This window comes from Culicoides brevitarsis, chromosome 1 (assembly GCF_036172545.1).
Source record: "Culicoides brevitarsis isolate CSIRO-B50_1 chromosome 1, AGI_CSIRO_Cbre_v1, whole genome shotgun sequence".
NCBI classification, from domain to species: domain Eukaryota; kingdom Metazoa; phylum Arthropoda; class Insecta; order Diptera; family Ceratopogonidae; genus Culicoides; species Culicoides brevitarsis.
Window position 1 is genome coordinate 1,962,585 of NC_087085.1, and position 14,534 is coordinate 1,977,118.

Consider the following 14,534-nt stretch of genomic DNA (forward strand, 5'->3'; position numbering starts at 1 on the left):
TTATTTTTTTTTTTATTTGGTTTTTTTAATTTCTGTTTTTTATTAAATTATTTATTTTTATTTAATTTTATTTTAATAATTTAAAAATTGGTTTATGAAACACTTACCTTATCGTGACATCGCCCAATTATTGCTAAACTTACTTACCTACTTTAATTACTTCATCGTCATCCAACAAAATACCTTATTATCTAATCCAAAACTAATTTTTTATAAAAATAAAATAATAATAATAATAATATGGTCCAAAACTTACCCAATTTCTTTCCACTCAATGAACAATAGTTATTAAAATGTTACTTTTTTTCACCAAATTATCCACGTACGCTACTTTACTCCAATTAAATTCGATGCTACTTTTTTGTATGTCGACTTACATATTTGGCTCATTTAATAACTAATGGCACAAAAGTAAATCCGCGTATCGACAGAAAGAAAAAAACAACTTAAGTAAACGATTTTTGGACATTTGAATGAATTCCATTCAATTTTGTCTTCCGCGTGTGATTCGGGTAATTTCTTGCTCGATTTCTCAAATCATGTTGGTTTACAATAATTGGCGTAACTTCTGAAAAAAATTTAAACAAAATAATTTTTTGTTAAAAAAAATTAAAAAAAAAAATATTTTTTGTTTAAAAAAAAATTAAAAAAATAATTTTTTGTTTAAAAAAAATTTTCGTTTAAAAAAAATAAAAAAAAAATTCGTTTACAAAAAATTTAAAAAAAAAATAATTTTTTGTTTAAAATAAATTAAAATAATAATTTTTGTTAAAAAAAAAATTAAAAAAAATAATTTTTTGTTTATAAAAAAATTAAAAAAATAATTTTTTATTTAAAAAAAAAAAATAAAAAAAATAATTTTTTGTTTAAAAAAAAATCGATGGAGACGCCTTGTTGCATCCATTGACCTGTTAGTCAGTTCAAAATGACTCATCGCGTGATTAATGGATCCTCTCACGTCCGAGGAGTTGATTAAGTGCGGATATTAACGAAAGAACATCGAAATTCGATCTTAAGATTTATCACATTAACGTTATCATAAACTGTTATTTTATGTGTCTCGCGCCACTCCCAAAATTTAAGCTGATGAGATCAATAAACGAGAGCTCTCAAATTTCACTTTGGTTGTTTATTTCGATCATTAACTGAAGCTAAAATAGCTTAAAATTTGCATTTTTGATCGAAAACGTGCTCGTTCTAAATAATAATATTTTAATAACTTTATTACGTCGAAACTTAATAATAATTCACTTGATCGATTCTGAGTCAATTTTTTTCATAATATTTCGTTTTACATAAAAAAATGTATTATTAGGCTATAATTAAGCGTTAAATAATTTGATTACTTCACACTGAATGGATGGCGATAACGCACCGTCATCACTTTTAACAAAGAAAAATAAACAAAATTTGTTATGATAGTCCAAGCAAATTGCCAATTTAGGTAATTGCCCACAGTGTTTGCGATACTTTGGCAAGTAAACCGACAAAATTGGGTGCTCATTAGACCGCAAAACAGAAACTTGATTATTATTAAAAGATTTGAGACTTTTTTGCTTCTTTTTTTCTCGTATTTTATCCTCATCAATGAATCGTTATAAAATGTAATAAATATTTGCCAGAACCAACGAAACACCTGCTGATATTTTTTTATGTAAGTAAAACTAATTTACATAAAAAAATCTTTAATTCACAGATTTTTGTTTAATTTTTTATGTTTTTTTTTTGAGAATCGTCTTTTAAGAGCAACGACATTCCTTTTTGAGACGAAAAAAAAATTCATACACGTGATGTTTTTTACTAAAATGCAGTTCGTTGCCTGATTTTTATGTTTTCTCGCTTGGAAGCAGCGAAAAAAATCTTTTATTTATCATTCACAGTTGACGATCAAGGACAACAAAAAAATCATGCGATAAAGCGATTAAAATTTTTTTTATTGAAAAATATCACAGACACGGTGTCGTCGTTCGTTGCTGCTAATTTTTAGAAGAACTGGATTTTTTTACATTTTTTTTCGTGGCGTGTTTTGTTTTTATTATTAAGAAAGATGATGTGTGTGTGAAATAATTATCAATAACATCGCAGAACTTTTTCAGAGAGGATCGTAAACTTTTTTTTTACTCAGGTTTCGTTTTGCGTCACACAAAACATTTCATCTGACAAAAACACGTGTATCTTGAATATTTTAAGCAATTTTATTGCTCAGTAACTGAATTTCACGCGAAATTTCTCAGAACTGAAAGTTTTTGTGGGATAATTTTTCTGCATTATTTGCGGTTAATGATCAAAAACGAAAATGCCGACAATGTGGTAATTAGAAGGTTCTTGCAAGATTTGGGCATAATTAGAATTTTGGCACACCTGTGAGATATTATATGGCGATGACGTTAATTAAAAAAAATTTCTTAAAGCTGTAAAAAATGATGGATTTGGGAGGCTGATGTCACGGGAGGTCAAGAAAGGTAAGTGATTTTTTTTTAATTTTTAAAAATTATAATTAATTTAAAATTGTCTTAAATTTATTTTTAATTTTAAATTTATTTTTAATTTTAAAAATTTTTTAAAAATTGAATTTATAAAAAAAAATAATTAAATTTGTTTCAAATTAATTAATTTAATTTTTTAATTTAATAATAATTTAATTAAATTAATTAATTTTAATAAAATTTAATGCAATTTAAAAATTTACTAAATTAAAATAATTTTATATTAAAAATAAATTTTATTTTCATTTAAAATTGATTGAAATTAAAATTAAAAAATATTAAAAATAAAAAAAAAAATAATTTAATAAAAAAAATTAAAAAAAAAATAAATAATAATAATTTTTTAAAGTATTTAAAAAATTAAAATATTTTTTTAAAAATTTTTTAAATTAAAAATATATTAATTTATTTAATTAAATAAAATAAAAAAATAAACATTTTTTTTTAAATTTAATTAATTAATAAAAATTTAAAAAAATAATAAAATTAATTAATTAAATCGAATTAAATTAAATAAAATAAAAAAATAACTTAAATTAAATTATTTTTATTTAGTTAATTAATTAACTTAATTAGTTAAAAAAAATTTAATAAAAATTAAAAACATAAAATAAAAATTTAATTAAAATAAATAAAATTTAAATTTAAAAAAAAATATTTTTTAGCATAAATTTTATTCAATTATTTTAATAAATAATTATTTTAATTTTAAAACTAAATTTATTTTTTATTAATTAATTAATTAAATTGAATTTAAATTAAATAAATTTTATGAACTTACCTTGTTAAATGTAGAACTTGACCAACATGTTATGTAACTTTTCAATTAAGCCCCAGATGCAAAAAAATACTTTTTATGACAATTTTATGAACTGCTCATAAAAAATCAATTTTAAAAGGTTTTAGTTCAAACCTGCCCTTTTAATGACATTTTTACAGTTATATCTTCCTCCTAATGGATATTTTTAATTTTAGCTCTCTGATCAATATTCATTACGAGTTCCTAACTACCAGTTAATAACATTCAGTTTGTCATTTTTACGATAATTTAAGTACTCTATAATCGAATTAAAATATTGGTTAAATCATCTCAGTCTCCGTTTACTGAATTAATTTGCGTAAATTTACGAGATTTATCACTTTTTGTGGTTTCGACGTCAAAAGTCTCTATTACGAAGTAAATAAAGTTCTGTCGAGTTCGTTTTTGTGGACCAACGTTATCTAACACAAAATGACCTTTAGACTTGTATTGCGTTTTTATGACTCAATTAATTAATTATTATGCACTCGCCAACTTTTTTTCTTTATCGCAATCGTAAAGTTAATAGTTTATAGAAGCATTAATTGTCGATTATCAGACATCCAATTTATTATCTTGTCGCGTAATTTGAATGCAAACGCGAGAGAGGTGTAGCAAGTGAAGCAAGATGAAGAAGCAGCAACACCGACTGACACACAAATTATTCCCAAGGTCAGCGTGAAACACAAAACAAACTATTCATCTTCGACTTTTATGTCGTTATCTAACCCGCATAAAGACAAAAGGTTTTCCTCAACTTGACAGCTTTTAACTCTTTTTTTTTTTGCTTCATAGTTTTTTTTTTTTTTTTTTGAGGCAATTTGTTTAATTTTTTTCGGTTCCATTTTTTGTTTCGGACTTTTTTTTTCAAAACGGTGACCCATAATAATAATAACCTTTTTACATGCTAAGTATCGCTTAAAAAAAGATTTACCACAAAAATCACTTTACATTTTTCGCTGCACGCCTCCTACTACGAGTTTCGGGTTCAACAGATATTTTGACATGCACAAATCGATTCGAAAAAATAAATACCGAATTAGCATCAAAAAAGAGATCGCAAAACATCGGAGAGAGAGAAAAAAAATGTTAATCCTTTGTGTCACAACATAAAAATCACTCATTTATTAATAACCAAAATAATAAAAACATAATAAATGACACCGAACTTTTTTTTCTCTCTTCGCGTTTATAGATGATAAACGTTGCGGAGTTGAAGTTGCTGCAATAATTGCTTCAACGGCATTTTTAGCCCAAAAATCTAGTTTGGCATCTTATCGTCCATTACAAATATTGCCATTAATAATAATAAAATTAAAATAAATGCGATACCCAAATCCGAAATAGTAAATTAGTAAGCGATTCATCAATCAAACCGCGAATGACGTAGTAGTTTGTTTGCGCAAAATTGATCAGAATTTGCACAAAAATATGTAAAATTTGCATAAATAGGAAATGTTCGGCATTTTTTTTGATTAATTTATGTACGTGGTTAATTTGGGTACAAGAAGTTTTCGCGTTAAATTAACAGCGACACGTTAACATATGATTAAAAGTTATTCAGTACACATACCTTCATAGTATTATGTCAGAACTGGCTTCGATTTGCTATTAATTATAATTATTATTAACAAATACATTTCTCAGATACAATATCGGTATGAGGGAGAAAAAAGTTCGATATTTTTATGATATATTAAACGGTTACAGAAATTATGAGTAATTAAATGTGTGAAATATGTATTTAAATTTTTTTTACAGTGAAGCCATTAGGATGAACATTTTTTGTGCGGGATATTTGGTAAGTTATTTTTTTTTAATATTAAATTTTATTTTTTTTAGAAGAAGTCATCATGGAATGATGGCAACAACTTTTATTAATTCTATGGATCGTAAAAGGAACAAATTTTCACAAATTGACATCTGAATAAATTTTGCAAAGCAATAGAGTTTATAGCAGATATGAAGTTCACAAAAATTTAGTCGACTATATTGAATACAAGCACTCAATGAAGAATTATGGAAAAAGTTACTGCCATTAAACATCCATGTGTTACTAAATTAAAATTACTCTCGGCTTAAGAAAAGCGTTGACAGATTTACTCGAAAATCATAATAAGTGAGGCTCGGATCATCCAACAATTTAAAAGGTTTGGGCATACCATACTATGAAACGCGACAAGATATATTTGGAAGTCCAATATTTATTCACAATTATGATTTTGAAATAAAACATCGACCAGATTCAAAATTCAGATGCTCTGTCAAGACTGCCGTGTAAGGAAGGAACACGAATTTAAGAGTTTGATTTAATTACTAAAACATTCGGTGAATTGCAAATGGAAGTTTATTATACCACAAAAGGTCGAAATGCGTTTTTACTGTCGTAAGTTTTGGTTATTCTTAACCAAAGTATAAGTTCTTCAAGTCTTACAGTATTCTTTTGAAATGACTTGCATCATACAATTGAAAATATGACAAACATTTGATACATGTTTTGATACTTAAGATATAAACATTTGTATAAAAAAAGAACCTATTTCATACATATGAAAAGATCGGGCAAAGAATAAATTGTTTATTAGGACATGGAAAAATTTTCTTGACATCGATTTCAGACTACTTTTAAATTATCCCTTTCCGTGGCCAAATTTTTTTCGATTTTTCGCGCGTTTTGAAAGTTCTCTTAAATTTCAAAGACTAAAATTCAAAAATATTTTTTTGTTGAAAAGCTTAAAGTCTTGAACTCAAAGTAAACGAAAAATTAATTTTTCCAAATTTTGAAATGTCCTCCTCTGTGGACAAAACACGGAAAGGGATATTTGAAAAAAATCAATTGCCATATTATACTTAATGTTTTTCAAATTTTTGACCATAAACTTTAATTTTTGAATGAAATATAATAAAACAACTTCAAAAATTGAAACAAAGGGTCACCCTATTCCCTCAACCTACGTGAAAGAAAACACGTTAGTAAGTAAGAAAACCACCAAAATTGCTCAATTTAAATTTAAACTGCAGCTGTAAACTTTTTACCTCCTTTCTACATTTCATACACTCACAAAGTATGCCTATCGATATCAAAGAGCCCAAAACATTGCAACGAGTGAAAAAAGAAAGAAACGAAATAAATTTCATTCCATGCAATTAATCGAAATATATATTTAACGAGAGAGAGAGACTGTTTTAATTGTATATTTATTCAAATGAAAATAAGCAAATGAAAAATAATAAAATCCAAGAAAAAAAATATCGGCATGAGGTACACATTTATTTATGCATGTAATTAATATCGAATTAACAAATATATTTATTAATTAAAAGGTTGTTTGGCAAGGCGTTGAACGAGTACCTAAATTTCAATTTGCCTCAAAGTAACGTTACTCGATAACGGGCCATCTCTTTTCTAATAAAATTTATTTTATTCGAAAATTTTTGCATGGCGCTTATCTCTATCTTGTTCACTTTTTTAACTATTTACACATATATTCGACGAAGAAAAAAAAAGTTTAAAATTTATTATGTGCTTGTTGTGTTGTGTATATTTACCGCGCATTTATATTTACCGATCGCGACAATTTTACACCACTGACCAATAGAGATTATGTTCGAACATTTTCAATATTGTTTGTAGTTAAAAAGTACACGCGGGTTATTTGGGTCAATTTGAAATATACAGGAAATACTTTGTGCAACTTTTTATCTCGCTTTTCTTATCCGATTATTTATTGCTTTGATAGAAGTTTTTTTTTCGTTTGTCTCTCTTTCGGGCGATTTAATTATAATTGAGGACAAATTTGTGTTTTTTTTTTCGTCGTCATGAGAGATTAATATCGCGCTCACATGATATCACGCTTCCTTCAAACATCCGCTAACCTCCGATCGCGAAACGAAGCAATTTATCGTAAAATTCATCAAATCTCGGTGTTTACAAACAACATTTTAAATTAACGCAACGACTTTATCACAAAAGATTTGAGCGCGATTAATCGTGTGCAAATTGTCAACAATTTGTTAGTTTGTGTCGAAAGGGAAGTTTGGGTTGTTAAATAGCAATAAATAAAGGATGTGAGAACGTGAGTATTGATAATTTTTAATTTATTTCGAAATATAATTGAAAAGTCCTTCATTGCTATTGCTTCATCTTCAACTGACAAATTCAAGTTAGTTAATTTGTGAGTCGTGTCAAAAATGATCGATTGATGATACTTTTTAATGTATTTCGAGGTATTTTATTTTTTTTTGTAAATTTTTACCCATTTTGGCTTGAAAATTAAAATTAAAATTAAATCTAAAAAGTGCGCTTTAGTTCATTAAATTCTCACGCCAACTTCCATCGTTAAAACATCTATCATCGAGAGGTCATTCCTCCATTTAGTCAGCGCCTATCGTTAATTGATGAGACAAGTAATTAAAAGATTATCTCTCTAAGTATCTTGATTTACGTCTCATAGGAAGCGCAAAAATTATTAATTTATGATATTTATCTAGAATCGTCATGATTTGCTTTACGTAGTTAACACCTTTCTGACGGAAGACCTTTCTTCGAAAAAAACAACAGAATTTTATGACTTAATATGAGATCATTAGGTCATAAAAAAATTTCAAATTCATATCAAACCGGAGTTAACAACCGAGCTTAAATTGAGAATCCAAACAAAATTGACGAAATTTCTGACGTAATGAAAATTCCAAGAGTTCGAGATCTATGAATAACGAGCTCCAATGGAATAGAATTGAAGGTAATTGGGTTAAGGACAGCGATTGCCAGTCAGTCAAGAAATCCGTGCGGTGATATACCTCGGAGATATAAAAACGTTAAGAATATTAATTTATTGTTTGACTGAATGATTGAAACATAATTTAAAATATTTTTAGCGCTCTTACATGTGTTTAGCTTAACGTCGATGGATTAGAACAATTACTTTTGTTATTGGTCATTACAAAGCAGGTTGCACTACTTTTAGTTCTTTATGAGTTTTATTTTATGTTTTCTTGTAATTTATGAGAATTTGGTCTGTCTGTAACAAAAAAAAAAAAAAAAAAAAAAATAAAAAAATAATTTTTTTTTAGATTTTGTAAAATTTTTGTAGACTTAAAACAAAAAAAAAAAAAAATTATTTAAAAAAAAAATTTTTAAATTTAAAAAAATATTTTAAAAAAAATTTTTAAAAAAATAAAAATGTTAAAAAATAATTTAATTAAAATAATTTTAAAAATTAGAAAAATTTAAAAAATTTTAAAAATATTTAAAAAATAAAATTTATATAAATTTATAAATTTTTTTTTATTTTTTAAAACTATTTAAAAAAATAATTTTTTATAAAAGGATTTTTTTTCAGATTATTAAAAATTGGAGCTTCGAATCATTCTAAAAAGGAATCAAGTCGGTATAAAAAAATGTCAGGTAAGTAAAATTAATTTAAAAATCAATTCTAATTAATCCAAACCAAGCAAAAAAAATTTTCGAGTAAATCCAAACCAAGCATATAAACTCCGTTCTTCACACTGATCAATAAGAAGCGATAATAAAATGACAAAAAACTCATGAAAATAAATTCTAAAACCAAAAATACGCTAAAATCATAATTTTCAAGCAAAACAATCATCAAAAATGATTGGATCACGTCTTCTCATACAGTAATGAGCGCAAGTTAGTACAAAACAGCCAGATAATAAAGCACCAAGTTAACTGACTAGAACTAATTGTTTACGTGTCGCTGTGATTATGTTCGCATTATTTCCCGCCAAAACAAAAATCTCCTCGTCTCTCCATCGTTCAAGTCTTTCAAATGAATTTTTACAAAAATTTCCTTTTACTGTGTGATAAAATTGATTTTCAATCATGTCACAAAATAAATTATTTCATTGTTCGCGTTCAAATCAGCTTGATTGTCCATTTTGAGCGCGCAATGCTGGTCAATAAAAATGCAGCGATTTTAATGAAGTGTTTATTCAAATACAAACGACTTACTTAACGAACGATTAGAATGAGTTGATAACATTTTTTCGCTGCAGCGAGCCCTTATTTGCCTCGACAAACGTTACTTAATGGGATAAAATTAATGATTTTTGTCGTAAATTGATATAAATGGGTTATTGAGCCATTATTCGGAGCGCTATGTCATTTTTGAGATCAGTATCTGGCATGACAAAACGTGCACAGCGAAAGACAAAATCGCTTCTGTTTCCATTTATTTCACTCTCTTGAGAGACTATGGAGAAAGATATTAGAAAGATAAATATTTTGTTATTCAAAGTAATTGGACACACATGGAATTTCTTGAAGTATTTGTCCGAAGTATTTGCATGCCTGGAATGACATAAGATGTCAATCAACAATCAGTTTCTTTCATCGCGTACTTTTGTGCATTTCATTGTTGTGTTTGGCTGCGAAAGATGGATTAACCTCGTCTCGGGAGATGATGTAATTTTTTTATCGGAATTTTTTGGCTAATGAGGGATTGATTGATGATAAGTTTGAGTGAAATATTGATTTTTAGACTATTTTTTTAATTTAAAAAATATTTTTAATTTAATTTATTTAAATTATTATATTTTTTTTTTAATTAAAATTATTATTAATTTTTTTTATTTAAATTGTTTTTTAAATTCAATTTATAAGAATTTAGCTCGAAATTTAAAAATAAAAATTAATAAAATTAAAATTTTAAAAAATCTTTAATTAAGATTAAAAAAAAAATAAAAATATTTTTTATAATTATTTAATTAAAATAATTTTTAAAAAATTAAATAATTATTTAAAAATTTTTTTTTTTAATTAAATAATAAATATTTTTAAAAATTTATTTTTTTAAATTTTAAATTAATTATTAAAATTAAAATAATTTTAAAATTATTTTTTTTAAAACAAAAAAAAAATTAAAAAAAAAATTTATTATTTAAATTAAAAATTTCGAAAATATTAATTTTTTATTTATTTTTTTAAAATATTAATTATTTAATTTTTATAATTATATTTAATTAAATAATTATTTTTTTAATTTTTATTTTTTTTTAAATTTTTATTAAATTAAAATTATTATTTTTTTTTAACTTTTAAAAAAGGAAGCCATGATTTTTAGTTGATAAACACAAATTTCTTCATTTTTAAAATATTTCCCAAAATGTCATTTAATTTCTATTCCAAATTATGGGTAATCGCAAAACGCGATCTCTCGAATGTCATTCAACAAGAACACGAAATTGAGCTTCTTCAACCGACTCAAGATCGTCTCTTCGCTCATCGTGTCTTCGCAAGCATCCTTCCACGTTACATTGTCCTTTGCAACAACCTTTCCGACATTTACGACCAAACATTGCAAGTCCAAAAACGTCAAATCGTCGGAAAACTCTTACAGGCTGCAACTCTTCGTTTGCAAGAACTTTACAAGCAACTCAGTGACCTTGAAATGAGTGAAATTGTCTACGTGGATCGAACTTTAATTGAAAATAAATTAACGCCGCAAGACATTACGATTCTCAAACCTTTTTACTTTCCGCTTCAACGACCAACGGAGCTTCAGAATTTAATTGACGACGTAAAACCTCCTTTGGAAAAAGAAGAAGAACCGAAAGAACTCACAGGTTTGGATAAATTTCGCGTGAAATTAACGCCGGAACAACAAGAAGCCCGAAGAATTCATCAAATTTTGGTCGATGCTGTGAATTTAATTAAAATTCATGAAAAAGCTCGTCAAGCAAGGATTTTAAAGGGAAATATCGAAAGAGATCCTTTGAATTATAAACCAACGATGAGAATTATTCACGAAGAATGCAAATACGAATTTTATCACAAACCAGATACAGTGATGCTTTTTCCGATCAAAAGAACGACTTACGAATCGAATTTCTATCAAGATTTGATCAGCTTCAGCAACTTTCAATTTTACAAGAAACCAATCTTCGTTGAGGAAGAAAAACCTCAATTTGGGCGTCGAATAAGGAAAAAGAGCAGAAAATCGACTTTAATCCCTGAAATAACTGAAAAAGAAGAAGAAATTGAGGAAAATTTACTTCTCGAAACAGAAATGAGCCCTGATGAAGTTGAAAAAATACAAAAATTTGAGGTTATGAACTCAGCAGCTCTAAAAATTCAAGAAGCTTGGAAAATTTTCAAACAACGAAAGCAGGAAAAAGCTGAAAAATTGAAAAAATTACAAATTTACAACATGATCGACTCCCGAAAAACAGATTTCTCCATAGAAAATAAAATTTCCGATCAACGTGAACGTCGAAAAGCAAAAAAATCCGCTTTTGATCAAGCTTTTCTTCAAGCAGTCGAAGACGAAAAGGCAAGAATCCTCAAAGTAAAGTCCCCGTGGATCATGGAAGACATTTCCGATCACATCCGCGAATGGTTTCGGCAATTTTATTACAGCAACGTGAAAAATTTCGATCGATATCCGGAAGAATTTGAAGGAGGAACGATTTTGGTCATCAGAGGAGACACGATGGATCCTGAGGAATACGAAACGAAGCAAGCGGAAATCGCAGCGAACAAATTAAAAACTCCCGAACAAAAAAAGAAGGAAAAAGAACAAAGAAAAGCGGAGAAAGAGAAGGCTAGACTCGCAATTAAACAAGAAAAATTGAGAAAAAAGCAAGAAGCTGCAAAATTAAAAGAATTGGAGAAGCAGGGAAAGTTCAAAATGGACTTCAGGAAGGAAGCTGAGGAAAAATTGAAAGCTCCGATAACATTTTTAGAGAAAAGTTACGAAGAATATGAGAAGGAATGGTATTTTATCAACGAAGAAGCGAACCCGAAAGAAGATCCAATCATGGAATGGATCACAATTGACAAATTTTCTGAAGTTCATCAAGAATTAAGACCCATTGTGGATGAATTTATGAGGTAAAAAAATATTTTTCTTTGAAAAAAAATTAAAAATTTTATTTTTTTAGAATTGAGTATGAATTACTGAGACAAGCACTCGCAAAAGACAACAAAAAGAAGTACAAACCGCAAAAACCGAAGAAACAAAGGAAGAAAAAGGCTAAAAAAGGTAAAAAGAAAAAAGCTCAAGTCGATTTATTGCAAGAAAATACCGTCGAAGAACTTTATCAAGAACTTCTTGACTTGAAAATTATCGAAAAATACGAAAAATGTTCCTTGGATGCGTTTATCGGCGATATGAACTACAAAGCTTACGAGCAACGAGCACAAATGTTGTAAGTTTTTTCATATTTTTTCATTTTTCATCATTTTAAGCTTGAATTTCATCAAAAGTGATCCAATTCACGGCTTACAAGAGCTAAAAAATACGATTCGAACATCAATTCTCGGCATGGGACCTCTTGACGTGTCAAAACCAAGGTCAATTTGCTTCGTTGGACCTCCGCAATCCGGGAAAAAGTTTCTTGTGCATGCAATTTGTTCAGAAATAAATGCAGTTCTCTTCGATTTGAGTCCCCATAAAGTCGCTGAAGTCTCGGATATGCCTCGTTTTGTCAATTTAATCACTCAAATGGCGCGAATTTTGCAACCAACGGTCTTTTTCATCAACGACACTCACAAAACTTTTTACAAAAAAGTCCCGAAAGAAGAACAGGAACAAGATCCGAGGAAACTTTCGAAGTTTTTGTTCAAAAATATCGTCAAACCTATAAAAAAAGAAGAAAAAATTATGTTACTTGGTACTACAAATGAACCATGGAAATGTTCTCCGGCGAAATTAAGAAAATGCTTCGAAAAAATTTTATTGATTCCGAGAACGGATTACGGAAATTCTTTTATTACGTGGCGACATGAACTTTTACAGAAGCTTGGAGTGCCTCGTGATATTTGTATCTCTCCGTTGGCGAAAGTCACTCAAGGAATTGCAACGGGACAAATTATGAAATGTGTGGAAGATTGCATCGGAATTCGACGAAGAATGAAATTTTCGAGGGAAATTTTGACGCTTGATGAACTTTTGGAGTATTTTTTGTCACAAAATCCAGCAATAATTCCCATGAGTCAGCAAATTTTTGAAAAATACGTGAAATGGTACCGAAAAGCGAATAAATTGGCGAAAAAAAGACAGCAACAAGTATTGATCGCGCATCCGCCAGAAGTTAAAGATACGAAAAAAGGAGCGAAAAGGAAATAAAATTTAATTTTATATATTTCTAAAGGTTGTAAAGATGGAAAATTTTAAAAAATTTTGAACTGAAAAGTGAAAAATTTATTAAAAATTTTAAATTTGGAATTAGCGAGAAAGCGAATTTCAAATTTAAGAAATTTTTAATAATTTATTTTAATTTAATTTTAAAATATTTATTAAATTAATTATTTTTAATTAAATTTAACTACATTAAAAAAAAATCAAAATAATTTGAAAAAAAATAAAATTGATTTTTCTTTGAATTTTAATTAAATTAATTTTTTTATTAAATTTTTTTTTTTTATTTTTCAAAGTAAAATCAATTTAATTTTTTTAAATGATTTTTTTGATTTTTTTATTTCAAAATTTTAAATTAATTAATTTTTTTATATTTTGTAAAAATGCGAAAAATAATTTTAAATAATTATTTTTTTTAAATTTAATTAAATTAAATTAATTGAAATATTTTAAAAATATAAAATAAATTTAATTAAAATTTAAAGAAAACTCATTTAAATTTTTACAAATTACTGTTTTTTTAATTTATTTTATTTTTTTAAATTAATTTTAATTAATTAATATTTTATTAATTTTATTTTGACTCAGAAATTGCATTAAAAAAATTTTTCAAATCAAAAAATATAAAAATTTAAATTTTAAAATTTTTCATAAAATTCAGATAATTAAAGCTTCGAATTTGGTCAAAAGGTGAACAAATCAAAACAAGAAAAAAAAACTAATTAGGGCGCGAACTCAATTTCTATTCAAAGTACCTTTTTTCGCAAAACAATGACGACGACCCCTTGATAAATAAATTTGTAAATAATAATCCTAATCCTGCATTAATTGCATTTTTGTTATGAATTTCATTAAAAAATAAAAAAAAAACGTGAAACTAGCACGATCGCTTTCATCACAATTGTTTTTAATCCATGCCTGGGTCAATTGACCGGTCAAGTTTATTTTTATGAATACATCAAAATATTTTAAACTCTTTTTTTTTTTTTGAATGAATGAAGATGCGGAGAGAAGAAGATGAAGCAATCAAATTATCATATTAGACAAAAAAATTACGGTATTTCAACCTGTGTCGATACGAAATTACACGTGGTGCCTTTTAAGATAATTTTTTTGATGCTTTTATTGGCTTTTGCCTTTTTGAGA

The 14,534-nt window shown here is 26.8% G+C and overlaps 1 protein-coding gene across 1 annotated transcript; it reads left to right on the forward strand.

The window, feature by feature from the left end:
- Positions 1–10,412: 10,412 nt before the first annotated feature.
- Positions 10,413–13,376, forward strand: LOC134837857 (IQ and AAA domain-containing protein 1-like). The gene is made up of 5 exons (XM_063853286.1): positions 10,413–10,872; positions 10,918–11,170; positions 11,312–12,139; positions 12,190–12,453; positions 12,497–13,376. Exons 1-5 carry the CDS (start codon positions 10,413–10,415, stop codon positions 13,374–13,376), a joined length of 2,685 nt encoding a protein of 894 aa, XP_063709356.1.
- The last annotated feature ends 1,158 nt before the right edge of the window (positions 13,377–14,534 follow it).